The 16245-nt window shown below is 40.2% G+C and overlaps 1 protein-coding gene across 4 annotated transcripts in view; it reads left to right on the top strand.

The window, feature by feature from the left end:
- LOC106701290 (GON-4-like protein) overlaps positions 1-16245 on the top strand; it is a 38052-nt gene that overhangs the window by 2277 nt on the left and 19530 nt on the right. For 3 of the 4 annotated variants that reach the window (XM_070367331.1, XM_070367330.1, XM_070367329.1), the window contains exons 2-3: positions 2940-3467; positions 9654-9752. In XM_070367331.1, coding sequence (XP_070223432.1) covers positions 2966-3467; positions 9654-9752 — 601 coding nt within the window. In that variant the 5' untranslated portion in view covers positions 2940-2965. The remainder of the gene's footprint in view (positions 1-2939; positions 3468-9653; positions 9753-16245) is intronic. The other variant, XM_070367332.1, reaches the window with a different exon arrangement.

Here is a 16245-nt window from a genome sequence, read left to right as displayed (position 1 = left end):
TTGGTTAGATGGGCATTCAGGCCTTACTTGAACACGGTTAGTGATGAAGAACTCACTGCAACACAAGGCAGCATGTTCTATTCTTGGGCCTGTCTTATTGAGAATAAAGTTTTTTGGGGTAGAAAGATGCGGTTAGTTTTCATATAATGCTCTTGGTCCAACCTGCATAGAGTATGCACAAAACAGAAGTTCACACACTCATTCATTCATTCAGGGAATGGTTACTGATTGTCTCCAGTAGGGCAGATATTGCTGAATACTAGGGGTACTCATCGAAAGAATCTTTTCCCTCAAAAAGCACATAGTTTGTGGGGGGCTCGTGGGAGAGAGCCAAGAAGCAATCATAAAAGTGGTATGTACAAAAAAAGAGGTTTGCAAATAGATCTATGAGAAAATATGAGAAGGTAACCTCCACTTTAGGTTAGTGTTGCCATTAAAGTGTGATAACTGGAATTGAAGTCAACTGTTCAGAAATCTAGTATACACAAAAGTGAGGAATCTCTCTTGTTTTCAATACAAAATTTTTGTTAATTATGGTCTAACCTTTTTAAACAACCACACTTTGCTTTTGGATTCTTTCTGTTAAGGGAAATACCTGTTTATAAAAGCAACAATGGCAAACATTTATTGATCTAATAAATTACTATTTAATGATGGAAGTGCTATTTTTATTTCATTTTATAGCTGAAGAAATGAAATTCAGGTAAAGTAACTTATGCAAGGTCACAAAGCTTACTTGGGAAACAAATCCAGACGGTTTGACTCCACAGTTTGGTCTCAATATCACACTATCCTACCTCCCTGATGGTAATAGTAATAATTAACACTTACTAATCATTTACTATTTAATTCTTATAACACCTCCATAAGGTTAGAAAAATTATTATCTTTTATAGTTGAGAAAACCAAAATTTGGCTAGGTGAAGTCACTCAGGCAAGATAACACACTAATCAGTAATAGAGTTAGAATTTGAACTCAGGCATTCTGTCTCTTCAGTTCAGTTCAGTTCAATTGCTCAGTCGTGTCCGACTCTTTGCAACCCCATGAATCGCAGCACCCCAGGCCTCCCTGTCCATCACCAACTCCCGGAATTCACTCAGACTCACATCCATCATGTCAGTGGTGCCAACCAGCCATCTCATCCTCTGTCGTCCCCTTCTCCTCCTGCCCCCAATCCCTCCCAGCATCAGAGTCTTTTCCACTGAGTCAACTCTTCACATGAGGTGGCCAAAGTACTGGAGTTTCAGCTTTAGCATCATTCCTTCCAAAGAAATCCCAGGGCTGATCTCCTTCAGAATGGACTGGTTGGATCTCCTTGCAGTCCAAGGGACTCTCAAGAGTCTTCTCCAACACCACAGTTCAAAAGCATCAATTCTTCGGCACTCAGCCTTCTTCACAGTCCAACTCTCACATCCATACATGACCACTGGAAAAACCATAGCCTTGACTAGACGGATCTTTGTTGGCAAAGTAATGTCTCTGCTTTTGAATATGCTATCTAGGTTGGTCATAACTTTCCTTCCAAGGAGTAAGCCTCTTTTAATTTCATGGCTGCAGTCACCATCTGCAGTGATTTTGGAGCCCAGAAAAATAAAGTCTGACACTGTTTCCACTGTTTCCCCATCTATTTCCCATGAAGTGATGGGACCCAATGCCATGATCTTCGTTTTCTGAATGTTGAGCTTTAAGCCAACTTTTTCACTCTCCACTTTCACTTTCATCAAGAGGCTTTTGAGTTCCTCTTCACTTTCTGCCATAAGGGTGGTGTCATCTGCATATCTGAGGTTATTGATATTTCTCCTGGCAGTCTTGATTCCAGCTTGTGCTTCTTCCAGTCCAGCATTTCTCATGATGTACTCTGAATATAAGTTAAATAAATAGGGTGACAATATACAGCCTTGACGTACTCCTTTTCCTATTTGGAACCAGTCTGTTGTTCCATGTCCAGTTCTAACTGTTGCTTCCTGACCTGCATACTGATTTCTCAAGAGGCAGATCAGGTGGTCTGGTATTCCCATCTCTTGAATAATTTTCCACAGTTTATTGTGATCCACACAGTCCAAGGCTTTGGCATAGTCAATAAACCAGAAATAGATGTTTTTCTGGAACACTCTTGCTTTTTCCATGATCCAGCGGATGTTGGCAATTTGATCTCTGGTTCCTCTGCCTTTTGTAAAACCAGCTTGAACCTCAGGAAGTTTACGGTTCACATATTGCTGAAGCCTGGCTTGGAGAATTTTGAGCGTTACTTGACTAGCATGTGAGATGACTGCAATTGTGCGGTAGTTTGAGCATTCTTTGGCATTGCCTTTCTTTGGGATTGGAATGAAAACTGACCTTTTCCAGTCCTGTGGCCACTGCTGAGTTTTCCAAATTTGCTGGCATATTGAGTGCAGCACTTTCACAGCATCATCTTTCAGGATATGAAATAGCTCAGCTGGAATTCCATCACCTCCACTACCTTTGTTTGTAGTGATGCTCTCTAATGCCCACTTGACTTCACATTCCAGGATGTCTGGCTCTAGATGGGAGATTGTATTTGGTATAAAGTACAGTGTTCATGTTTGAACTTGAATAAGTAAAAGTATATCTGCTGCTGCTGCTAAGTCCCTTCAGTTGTGTCCAACTCTGTGTGCCCCCATAAACAGCAGCCCACCAGGCTCCACCATCCCTGGGATTCTCTAGGTAAGAACAGTGGAGTGGGTTGCCATTTCCTTCTCCAATGCATGAAAGTGGAAAGTGAAAGTGAAGTCGCTCAGTCGTGTCTGACTCTTCGCAACCCCATGCACTGCAGCCTACCAGGCTCCTCCGTCCATGGGATTTTCCAGGCAAGAGTGCTGGAGTGGGGTGCCATTGCCTTCTCCAAAAAGTATATCTGAGGATATTTATTACCATTAATTAATAGGACAGTGATAAGAACTTGCCTTTATCCTTTCAGGATGGAACAAAAGTGGGACTTGGAAAATGTTGCCCTGCAAGAAGAGAAGAACTACATTGACAGAGTCCCCACAGCACCAGGGCAACCAGGAGGAAGATGACTTAGACCTGCAGGCAGCTGGGAAACCAGAATCTGACCTGGGGTCAGTTAAAGACCTGGGGTCAGTGTCCCTGTCCTGGAGTCCAAGTCATGGCAGAGCAGCTGACCTTGAAGTGCAGGCTGCAGGAATTCAGCTTGGTATGGAGGACCCATCTTTGAGCTCTAGGATGCTCACTGAGGACACAAATGTAGCAGTTCTGGAAGCTGTGTATGTGGGCATCTCTCAGGAAATCACCCTAGCTTCCTTGGAGTCTTCCCAGCCTGTTAATACACACATTGGTAAAGGAAAACTCCAGGCCACTAGCTCAAGGAGAGGGAAGAAAATTACACTCAGACCTGGGTCAGTTACTCAAGAAGACAGAAGCGATCATCCTATCGCTAAGGAGCCTTTTTCAGAAGAGCCTAGTGAAGAAGTCAAGGCAGAAGGAGGTAAGACATGGAAGATCTTTGGCTTACATTTACCTTGTTAGTACCAGCTTGCCAGTGCCTTTGCACTTGTCATTGCACTCTCTGCAGTGCCTTTACAAAATAGCATTTCTGAAAGGGGAGGCTAGCTGGGTTTGGAGTTGGAGCCTTGGTCTTTGTAAGGGTCAGCACTGAACATTATGAATGGGTAGAAACTTTCTTCTCCCCTCCCATTTCCTTGATCATCTTCTGTATTCTTTTCTTTTTTTTTTTTTAGGTTTATTTATTCGTTTGGTTGTGGTGTGTCTGTGCTGCTGCACACGGGCTTTCTCTAGTTGCAGAGAGTGGGGCCTATTCTCGTTGTCACGTGCAGGCTTCTCACTGCAGTGGCTTCTCTTACTGTGGAGCCTGGGCTCTAGGTGTACTGGCTCAGTAGCTATAGCACACAGGTTTAATTGCCACGCGGCTTGAGGGATCTTTCTAGAGAAGGGATCAGGAACCGGCGTCCCTTGCATTGCAAAATGGATTCTTAACCCCTGGACCACCAGGGAAGCCCTCTTTCCTTCCTTTTTATCTTTTCATCATTTCTGTAGGGATGAACTGTGTATGGCCTATTGATATTTGGTGCCTGTTTATGAAGTGGGCCTTGAGGAGGGGCAGCAGCTATAAGGGAGAGAGTACTGCCTATGTCATTTGGTAAGGCTCTCCAGAGATGCCATGAGCCTTAGAACCTGAAGGATGAATTGTGATCTGATGGAATGGTGGCATGGAGTATCTTAGCTTAAGAACAGTCTGAGCAGAGGCAGAAGAGGTAGTGAAAGATGACGTCAGAGTGTTAGATTGTGTTTAGATTGTGATGGGCTTTGTTTTTTATGCTTGAATATTTGAACTTTTCCTGAAGGTTATCACTCACTAATAAATAAAAGGAGCAGAAGGCATACTTCTGACCTCAGAACGCTTGTAATCTAGTTGGGAAGAGAAGACACAAGCGCCTAACTCATTTGGTGCAGTTTAGGACAATATGTGATTGAATGGAAGTGAGGTACAAGTAATTAGGATTTTTGAAACTGGATCTTGGTGGATTGATAGAATTTGATGGTTTAGGGTAAAGGAGTGGAAATAGAATAGCATTTTCTACAAACATGTAAAAGTGCTGTGTTTGTATGGGAGCATAACAGGGTTTCAAATAGAAAGGATAAATTCAGATTACTATACAGAGTCATGCTGTTATGCCTTTGAGACCTTGTAAAGTATTGATGTAGGATGTTGGTGGTAAGGATAGAGAAGAAAGGGTATGTCTTAGAGACATTAGAAAGAAAGAATTAATATTACTCAGAGACTGATAACATTTAATTTATCTGAGTTGGGGGATGGTGAAGCATTCCTTCGTGGGGAGGTATTTGAGGGGTTAAAATGAGTTCAGCTTTAGATATGGGGAGTGTGAGGTGACATTGGGGCCATCAAGGAAAAAGAGAAAACTGAGATTGAAGTTTGGTAAGAGGTAGAACTAAAAAAGTTTTGATTGTGGTTCTTCTCATGGAAAGGAACATGGTAGAAAATGATAGAGAAGGGAAAACTTGATAAGTATCAATAATAGTGAAAGTCAAGGAGGCAGGAGAGTTTTAAGTACAGGTTCTTTATTTAAAACTTAGTGACAAAGGAGATACATTGATAACCTGAGAAAAATATTACATTTAAAGGTTGATCTTTGAGAGTAGATTTAGGAGGATTTTGAGAAAAGGAAATCAAATGATGAAATTAAAGAGGGAAGGATGAAAGTCCCAGTGATAATTTGTGCAGTGGAGTGGAAAGGGAAATAGCTAGTCTTGCAACCGCATGACTTAAATTTTCTCCTGGGCTGTGGTGTGTTTGTGACATGAAGACCAGAAGGAATGGAAGAAAATGCAGAATTAAAGTGCTAGAGGTGGAATGTAAAATTAAGTAGGGGCTCAAGGGGGTTTAATTGTCAGTTAATATCCAAGAACAGAGAAATAAAATAAAAAATATCAAATGTAGATAAACATTTTTGTTTTAATATTATCAGTAATACTACTACCCCTCATTAATCTGGATAATTGAAAGTTGATTCTCCCACCTTGTAATACTTCTGTTGGCTGTATGTACAAGTAATACCACCATCTCAGTGGCTCTGTGGTAAAAAGAAATCTGCCTGCCAGTGCAGGAGATGCAGATTCGGACCCTGGGTCAGAAAGATCTCCTGGAGAAGGATATGGCAACCCACTCCAGTATTTTTGCCTGGGAAAAGCCATGGACAGAGGAGCCTGGTAGGCTACAATCCATGGGGTTGCAAAAGAGTTGGACACAGCTTAGTGACTAAACAAATAATACCAGTAAAAGAAGTACATTTTAACTCCCTTTTATCACCACCTGCCCCCGCCAAAAGTAACTTTTTTTGACCAAATAGAAATGTCACATAAAAAGCAGAAAGGAAGAAAGAAGAAAGATTGAAAATTCATATATGTGCATTTTGGAAAATATTGAAAAATTGAAAGAAAAAAATAAAAATCACTCATAATCTTACTACTCAGAGTGAAAGTGAAAGTTGCTCAGTCGTGTCTGACTCTTTGCAACCCCATGGATAGTCCATGGAATTCTCCAGGCTAGAAATACTGGATTGGGTAGCTGTTCCCTTCTCCAGGGGATCTTCCCAACCCTTGGATCAAACCCAGGTCTTCCGCATTGCAGGTGGATTCTTTCCCAGCTGAGCCATCAGGGAAGCCCAAGAATACTGGAGTGGGTAGCCTATCCCTTCTCCAGGGGATCTTCCCCATCCAGGAATCGAATCAGTGTCTCCTGCATTAGCAGGCGAATTCTTTACCAGCTGAGCTACCAAGGAAGCCCCAGAGTAATTGCTGTTATAATTTAGTGCCTATTCTTTTTGTTGTTTTGCTTTTGTTTAAGTAACATTTTGGTTTTTTGATCATGATTATGTGGTGAAAAAAGCAGAATAACATTAGGTTATTTTGAAGTATCAGCATTGTGTTACAATCGATACACACTGTTAAATTATGTTTCTAGGCTGCAGGTGTTAGTGATTCAACCTTTCTCTGGATTGGTGTTTATTCTTGCAGAATTTTAATTGTTCTTTTAAAATTGATTTACATACCCTAATTTCTCCTTGAGTATTTTTTTCTCTTTTCTTTGCCTTCTAAAAATGATTAACTTAGATTTCAGCTTACAATTAGTTGGCTTTTACAGTTTTCAGCTAATTATTTTCATGTTACCAATTTGAAGCTGTTGGCCTGGCAGTAAGAGAATTACTTCTTGGATTGATCTCTTGATCATTATGTAGTGTCCTTCCTTATCTCTTGTAATATTCTTTATTTTAAGGTCTAGTTTATCTTATATAAGAATCGCTATGGAATGTCTTTTTCCATCCTCTCAGTCTATATGTGTCTCTAGGTCTGAAGAGTGTCTCTTGTAGATAGCATGTATATGGGTCTTGTTCCTGTATCCATTCAGGAGTCTGTGTCTTTTGGTTGGAATGTTTTATCCATTTACATTTAAAGTAATTATTGATATATATGTTCCTATTGACATTTTCTTAATTGTTTTGGATTTGTTTTTGTAGGTCTTTTCCTTCGCTTGTGTTTTCTGTCCATAGTAGTCCCTAAAGGGGACATTTGTTGTAAAGCTGATGTGGCGGTGCTAAATTCTCTTTTAACTTTTACTTGTCTGTAAAGTTTTTGATTTCTCCATCAATATTGAATGAGATCCTTGCCAGGTAGGGTAATCTTGATTGTAGGTTTTTCACATTCAGTACTTCAGATACAGCCTGCCGTTCCCTTCTGGCTGCAGAGTTTCTGCTGAAAAATCGGCTGTTAGTCGTATGGGGTTTCCCTTGTGTGTTGTTGTTGTTCAGTGGCTAAGTCGTGTCCCACTCTTTGTGACCCCACAGACTGCAGCATGTCAGGCTTCCCTGACCTTCACTATCTCCTGGAGTTTACTCAAACTCATGTTGAGTAAACATGAGTTGGTGATGTCAGTGAGTCAGTGATGCCATCCAACCATTTCATCCTCAGTCGCCCCCTTGTCCTCCTGCTGTCAATCTTTCCCAGCATCAGGGTCTTTTCCAATGTGGTCAAAGTATTGCAGCTTCAGCTTCAGCATCAGTTCTTCCAGTGAATTTTCAGGATTGATTTCCCTCAGGATTGACTAGTTTGATCTCCTTGCTGTCCAAGGGTCTCTCAAGAGTCTTCTCTAGCACCACCATTCGAAAGCATCAATTCTTTGGTCCCAGCTTTCTTCATGGTCCAACTTTCACATCCATACATGACTACTGGAAAAACCGTAGCTTTAACTATACAGACCTTTGTTGGCAAAGTAATGTCTCTATTTTTTAATATGCTTTCTAGGTTTGTCATCGCTTTTCTTCCAAGGAGCATCTTTTAATTTCATGGCTGCAGTCACCATCTGCTGTGATTTTGGAGCCCATGACAATAAAATCTGTCACTATTTCCACATTTTCCCCATCTATTTGCCATGAAGTGATGGGACTCGATGCCACGATCTTTGTTTTTTGAATGTTGAGTTTTAAGCCAGGCTTTTTCACTCTTTTCTTTCACCCTTACCAAGAGGCTGTTTAGTTCCTCTGCTTTCTGCCATTAGAGTGGCATTATCTGCATATCTGAGGTTGTTGATCTTTCTTGGGGTAGTCTTGATTTCAGTTTGTGAGTTATCCAGCCAAGCGTTTTGCATGATATACTCTGCCTATAAGTTAAATAAGCCGGGTGACAATATACAGCCTTGATGAACTCCTTCTCCAATTTACTTATTGCTTTTCACTTGCTGCTTTTAATATTTTTTCTTTGTTTTTATTTTTTGTTAGTTTGATTAGTATGTTGGAGAAGGCAATGGCACTCCACTCCAGTACTCTTGCCTGGAAAATCCCATGGGTGGAGGAGCCTGGTAGGCCGTAGTCCATGGGGTCGCTAAGAGTTGGGCACGACTGAGTGACTTCCCTTTCACTTTTCACTTTCGTGCATTGGAGAAGGAAATGGCAACCCACTCCAGTGTTCTTGCCTGGAGAATCCCAGGGACGGGGGAGCCTGATGGGATGCCGTCTATGGGGTCGCACAGAGTCGGACACGACTAAAGTGACTTAGCAGCAGCAGCAGCAGATTAATATGTGTCTTGGAGCGTTTCTCCTTGGGTTTATCGTGAATGAGATTCTCTGTGCTTCTTGGACTTGATTATTTCTTTTCCCATGTTAGGAAAGTTTTCAACTATAATCTCTTCAAAAAATTTCACAGACCCTTTTTCTCCTCTTCTTCTGAGACCCCTATAATTCGAATGTTGTTGTGTTTAGTGTTGTTCCAGAGCTCTCTGAGACTATCCTCAATTTTTTTCATTCTTTTTCCTTTATTCTGCTTTTCAGCAGTTATTTCCACCATTCTATCTTCTAGCTCACTTATCTGTTTTCTACCTTAATTATATGAGTATTGATTTTTTTCTAGAGTATTTTTAATTTCAGTAATTGTGTTGTCTGTCCCTGTTTATTTTTAATTTCTTCTAGGTCCTTGTTAAATGTGTTGATTCTGTCATTTTTTCCATTCTGTTTTCGAGGTTTTGGATCATCTTTACTATCATCTCTCTGAATTCTTTTTTCGGGTAGTTTGGCTATTTCCTCTTCATTTATTTGGTCTTGTGAGTTTTTACTTTGTTCCTTCATTTGCACAATACTTCTCTGTCTTTTCATTTTTTGGTAAGTTACTGTATTTGAGGTCTCCTTTTCCCAGGGTCTAGTGTTGTGTTCCTTCTTCCTTTTGGCTTCTGCCCTCAATGGATGAGATTGGTCCAATGGGTTGTGTAGGCTTCATGTTGGGAGGGACTTGTTCGAAGGAAGGAAGGAACTTAGGTGAGCAAGGAGAATAGGTGAGATGAATCAGCTATGGGAAATGAAAAAAAGAAAGACTAAGTTGTGTAAAAACTGCAGAATAGGGAGTTCTCTGGCATTCCACTGGTTAGAAATCTTTGCTTTCCCTGCTGTGGGCCTGGGTTCAATTCCTGGTCAGGGAACTAAGATATTGCAAGCCTTGCAGCATGGTCAAAAAATAAATAAAAAATAGAATCTTCAGAATAAGTGTGCTGTATTGGAATAGATTCTTACGGTGCTGAACACCTTAAATAGTCTTTAGAGGTATGCGTTCACAGTTGGGAAAAAGTGTCTGAAACATTTTCTTTTCCTAGAGGAGGCAAATGATGACCATCCAGAGTGTAATTTCCTGGAAGAACTTGATGAACCAGATGCAAAGGATTTCTGCACTGACCAGGCAGTAAGAATCACCAGTGAGTCTGTGTTTATTATGAGTCATGCTCTTGACTTTTCCACAGCTACTTTTTGTTTACTTTGCAGCTTTTTGAGGGTGAAGCTTGTAGCCCACTTAGATTAAGACATTTACGTTTCCTCTACCATTTATTTCTATAATTCTTTAAATTTACATATATATTCAGGAATCCTTTCAGTTACTCATTTATACATCCCACAGTCACGTATTGAGTCCAGTATTTGGCAGCGATTGTACTGAAATGAGTAAGACATGGCCTCTGCCTGTAGGATGTCAACTTAGTAGGGGGATACAGACAGGAACAGCTACAGTACAAAGTGCTAAGTGCTATAATAATAGCTTGTGTATAAGGTACCCTGGCGGCCTAGAAAAGGGTATATAGTGTCCTATGTATACTATGGCTTAGGGAATGATTCACAAAATGAGATGTTTCATCTTAGTTTAGAAGGAGCAATAAGACATTTTTGGCGAATGGGGTCAGAGAAGGATATTGCAAATAGAAGAATGTCTGCAGACCATGAAATTATGAGACAACAATACATATGTTTCGAAAATAGTAAGTAGTTTGATTTAGTTGTCTGAGTGAGTGATGATAGACAAGTTAAGCAGTGTTCAGGTCTTGGAGAATCTTAGATTTGATTTTTGATGTGTCAAAAAGGAGAGCTCAATGAGTTTTAAGCAGGAAATCAGTAGGAACTGACTTGGATTCTAGAAACATCACTTTGATTTAATGCCAGTTTAATTTATTGATTTGGTGGGTAAAGAGAGCAAGATTGGAGATATGGGAAACAGATAACTTGGCCTGAGTCATGTTTTAAAAAATTATTCCATTGCTGGTTTGCCAATAATGGATAACATGTTTCAGGAACTGTTGATGTATATCCCCTGTCCTGGGAGAGCGTCCACCATGTGGCGAGGGTGAAACGTGGGCTGGTGACAAGGTCACGCAGAAAGCTTTGTCAGTATGCCAAAGTGGTCATTATGTACCTAAACCATGCAGGTCTTTGTCCAAAGAGCATTATGTGAGCACAGTCTTTTAGGACTTACGTTTTGTTCTGTTGCTTTAGTTCATCTTTCATGTAATTTTTGAGATTAGCATGCCGTTTTCTTTATGAAGGTCTTCCACTTATTTTGGTATGTTATGACAGTTAAGGTTAAAGGAAGCATTGAAAGGAAAGTACCAAGAATCAAACAAAAAGTAAAGAAAGAAAAGGCTGGAGGATTCTTGCAATAAAGTAAATTAGAGAAAAGAAAATGTTATTAAAATCATAAGGAAGACAAAATACATTTATAATACTGTATTTATTGATACTGTAAGTTTATGTTGTCTGTTTACAGGATAAATCATCTGTCATTATATTAACATTATCTTATATGATACAGAACAGTGTAGGCATACGTGTCAACTGAACATGAATAATGATGATGTGATAAAGAAATTCATATTTATTTACTGGTATAAGATTCATGCATTGATAATGAAGAAGCAACGCTATGATGGCTTGATGGTAGCCTAGTGTAATTGATAGGATTGCTTCATGGTACCTTGGCCTATAGATGAATGAATTGTTACAGAAATTTTATGGCATACAATATTATAGTCCTTAAAAAAACTAAGATCATGGCATCAGGTCTCATCACTTCATGGCAAACAGAAGGGGGAAAAGTGGAAGCAGTGACAGATTTTATTTTCCTGGGCTCCAAAATCACTGCGGATGGTGACTGCAGCTATGAAATTAAAAGATGCTTGCTCCTTGAAAGCAAAGCTGTGACAAACCTGGACAGCATATTAAAAAGCAGAGACATTGCTTTGCCAACAAAGGTTTGTATAGTTAAAGCTATGGTGTTTTCAGTGGTCATGTATGTTTGTGCGAGTTGGACCATAAAGAAGAGTGGGCATTGAAGAACTGATGCTTTCGAACTGTGGTGCTAAAGAAGACTCTTGAGATTCTCTTGGATGGCAAGGAGATCAACCCAGTCAATCTTAAAGGAAATCGACCCTGAATATTCATTGGAAGGTCTGTTGCTGAAGCTGAAGCTTCAGTACTTTGGCCTCCTGATGCAAAGAGCCAGCTCTTTGGAAAAGACCCTGATGCTTGGAAAAATTGAAGGCACAAGAAGAAAGGGACAGCAGAGGATGGCATGGGTAGATAGCATCACCACTCAGTGGACATGAATTTTAGCAAACTCTGGGAGATAGCAGAGGACAGGGAGACCTGGTGTGCTGCAGTCCCTGGGTTTCAAAGAGTCAGACATGACTTAATGATTGAACAAAAGTAACATTTAGTCAATATTCATGTACAGGATTGTAAACATTGTTACATTTTTTAAAATATGAGAGGCTGATACAAGGTTTCTCTGATTACAAGAGAGAGGCATACTGTAGAGTAATATAACTCTTTGAAAGCAAAGTTTTAAGTCAGTAATAAAGCTAACACATTGTTAATTTTATATTAAATATCACTTTATGTAAGGGTAGGCTATTCATTTTAGTATAAGTCTTGCACATGATGTTAGGCAATGATAATGATGATGACACAGAAACATCTCATACAGTTCTTGCCATACAGTTATTAGATTTTCACATAAAGACACATATATACACAACAGATAAGTTTATTAACTGTTGGCATGGTGACTATTTACTGTTCATTAAGTAGAAGTGGATCATGAAAAAGGCCTTTATCCTCCTTGTCTTCACATTGAGTCAGCTGAGGAGGAAGAGGAGAAAGAAGAGGGGTTGGTCTTGCCGTTGCAGGGGTGGTGAGACAGAAGAGGTGGTGGAGGCGGATGAGGAAGCAGAGAGTGTGACATTGTGGAAATACATTGTAATTTTTGTCTGACTTTTTTGCCTTTTCATTTCTCTGAAATGTTTCTGTGTGGTACCAATCCCTGTCCCACCATATGCTCTGGTTTCAGAGTCTATATCATGAAGGCTTCATGTAAAAGAAATCAAAAGCAGTCTTGAATAATTAGAACTCTTTTGCCAGATTGTCTTATATTGGTGCTCATTGGCATTGGTCTGGAAGCACTCATCACCATCAAGTCATCTTCTGTTAATTCCTCTGGTGTGGGGTCTGTTAGCTCTTGAATTTCTTTAAGATCCAAAACTTGAATCTTTTCACCCCCATCTTTTGGGGCCATATTCACAATCTCTTTCCTGATTTCCTTGATTGGCTCTGTCGTAAATCCTGTGAATTCACGCATGACTTCTGAACACAGTTTTCTCCAGTAGGGAGTTATTGTTGCAGGTTTGATGGCTTTCTTGGCTTTTTCCCTAACGGTGTTGGCATCTTCAATAGCGTAATCCTTCCTCCAGACTTACATGATGTTCTCTCCATAGGGGCACTTGTATACTGGTGAGAATATCATGTGTAAGGTCCTTATGACCCCTGATCTAAAGGCTGAATTGGAGACAGCTTTGGAGGCAAGTAGACCACTTAGATGCCTTCAGTGTTGAATCCATGGGGTTCTGGGTTGCCAGGGGCACTGTCCGATATGAAAAGAAGCTTAAAAAACAAGGTATTTCCTGACTTCAGGGACAAAGCACTGATGGAACCAATCCAGAGAAAGGGCCTTCTTTTTTTTTTTTTTTTTTAAATATCCAAAGACTGGTAGCTCCTGTTTTATCTTTTCCCTTCAAGGCTCTGGGGTGAGCAGCTTAATAGAGAAGGGCAGTCCTGGTCATAAACCTGACTGCATTTTCACAGAACAGTAGACTTAGTCTCTGCCTTCCTGCCTTAAATCCTGGTGCTTGCTTCTCTTTCTTACTAATTAATGTCTTTTGTGGCTTTTTTTCCCCCCTCCTCCAGATTAGGGCATTTTTGTCTGCATTAAAACCAATTAGGCAGATACTCCTTCTCCTCAATGATTTTCTTAATGCCATCTGGGAACTTGCCTGCTGCCTCTGCATGAGCAGAGGCTGCTTCTCTTGTTATCTTGACAGTTTTTAAGCCAAACCTCTTTCTAAAATTATCAAACTATCCTTTGTTGGCATTAAATTCTCTAGCCTTATGTCCTTCACCTTCCTTTTGCTTTAAATTGTATAATGACTTTGCTGTTTCTCAAATCGTGTCAGATAGGTATGTCTTTCTTACAGCAATCCTCCACCCACATAAAAGTTGCATTCTCAACATGAGATAAAAAAGTATTTTGCAGAAAGCTCTAGGTTTTTGCACCTGCTTGCATAGCTTCACCTATGGCTTCATGAATTTCCTTTTCTTTCTTACAAAGGTCCTTAAACTAGCTTTGTTTATCTTGAAATGGTAGGAAATCACAGCTGTAGACCGCAGTCTCTGGTACCTATCAAGCAATTCAGTGTTCTCTTGTAATGTCATGACTGTGCTTCTCGGGAGCCCTTCCAGCATCACTAGAGGCACTTCGTATGGGTCCCATGGTTATTATTCAAGGTCTGTGCTATTGTGCTAAACTTGATGAAGAATACTCAAGAACTGCAAGAGATCACTTTTTATTACAGTATGCAATCACAGAGTTTGGAAAGCCTTCTGTGGTTACATATGTTTTCTTCCCACGTAAGCATTTTCATGGCCTCTTTGATGTGGCCTTTCAATCTGTTTGGGGAACTGGGGTGACAGGGAGTTCACTGATTCTGCAGATAGCGTGTCCTACTCTCAAACACCTCCTCAGTTAACGTTTTCCTTATTGAACCTGAACCTATCTTTTATATTTCTCTTTTTGTCTATTGTTGCTAAGAATATAATTTACCCCCAAATGTGCATAGTATGTTTCTTTTCCTACATTTTTTTCTTTAGTATGCTAAACATACCAAGTTTCTTCAGTTCCCTACATTCAGACTTTCCACACTTCAACCCCCAAGTTAACCTTCTTCTGGATTCTAGCCTTTGTTTTTAAGAAAATTTCTCCCTTATTACATTTTATTATGAAACTTTTCAAACATGTGGAAAAGTTGAAAGAATTGTACAGTGGACACCCATATTCTCACCACCTACTTTCTATAGTTTTCATGTATTAATTATGCAGCGCTTCACTTATTTCTCTATCCATCTCCTAATCTTTTTTTTTTTAAGCATTTCATAGTGAGTTGTAGATTTCTAAACATTTCATCATGCATATCATGAATTAGGAGCTTCCCAGGTGGTGCTTGTGGTAAAGAACCCACCTGCCCATGCAAGAGACATAAGATACCACAGGTTCAATCCTTCAGTCGGTAAGATCCCCTGGAGAAGGGAATGGCAACCCATTCCATTATTCTTGCCTGGAGAATCCCATGGAAAGAGAAACCTGGCGGGCCGCAATCCATCAGTTCGCAAAGAATCAGACACGACTGAAGCGACTTAGCCCACGTGCATCATGAATTAGAACTGTATATTTGTTTACAGTTTTTCTTTTTAGGTATGTTTATACACATTATTCGGAGAAGGCATTGACACCCCACTCCAGTACTCTTGCCTGGAAAATCCCATGGGCGGAGGAGCCTGGTAGGCTGCAGTCCATGGGGTCGCGAAGAGTTGGACACGACTGAGCGACTTCACTTTCACTTTTCACTTGCATGCACTGGAGAAGGAAATGGCAACCCACTCCAGTGTTCTTGCCTGGAGAATCCCAGGGACGGCAGAGCCTGGTGGGCTGCCATCTATGGGGTCGCACAGAGTCGGACACGACTGAAGTGACTTAGCAGCAGCAGCAGCATACACATTATTGCATAGAAATCTTCAGCGAGGTTTGATGAGTGAAACCCCTAACAAGATGGATATTTATCATCCCAAAAATACCTACTGGCCCCTCGAGATCAGTCCCCTGACCAATCTCCCAGGTACAACCACTCTTCTGTTTTTTTCTATCACAGATTAGGTGTTTGCCTGTTTTAAAACCTCATGTAAATGGAATCATGTACTATGTGTTGTGTTGTGTAAGGCTTCTTTCACTTAGCATGTTTCTGAGATTCATGTGTATTGCTTATATTATTTAATTTCTTCCTTTTTATTGCTGAGTTGGATTCCAGTGTAGAAATATACCAATTTGTTTATTTTTCATCAATCCCTAGTTGTTGATGGACACCTGATTCTTTCTAATTTCTGGCTGTCTTGAATAAAGATAGCTCTGAACTCTCTTGTTATTTTTAAAATTAAAAAAAATTTTTTTTAATTGAAGGGTAATTGCTTTACAGAACCTTGTTGTTTTCTGTCTGACCTCAACATGAATCAGCCATAGGTATATATTTGTTCCCTCCCTCTTGAACCTCCCTCCCATCTGCCTCCCCATCCGACCCCTTTAGGTTGATGCAGAGCCCCTGTTTGAGTTCCCTGAGACTTACAGAAAATTCCCTTTGGTTATCAATTTTACATATGGTAATGTAAGTTTCCATGTTACTCTCTCCATACGTCTCACCCTCTCCTCATGTCTATAAGTCTGTTCTCTATGTCTGTTTCTCCATTGCTGCCCTGCAAATAAATTCATCAGTACCATCTTTCTAGATTCCATATATACGCATTAGTATATGATATTTATCTTTC

Source organism: Bos mutus, chromosome 3 (assembly GCF_027580195.1).
Source record: "Bos mutus isolate GX-2022 chromosome 3, NWIPB_WYAK_1.1, whole genome shotgun sequence".
Lineage (NCBI taxonomy): Eukaryota > Metazoa > Chordata > Mammalia > Artiodactyla > Bovidae > Bos > Bos mutus.
The sequence above is the reverse complement of the archived record's forward strand: the minus strand, read 5'-3'. Positions and strand labels throughout refer to the sequence as shown.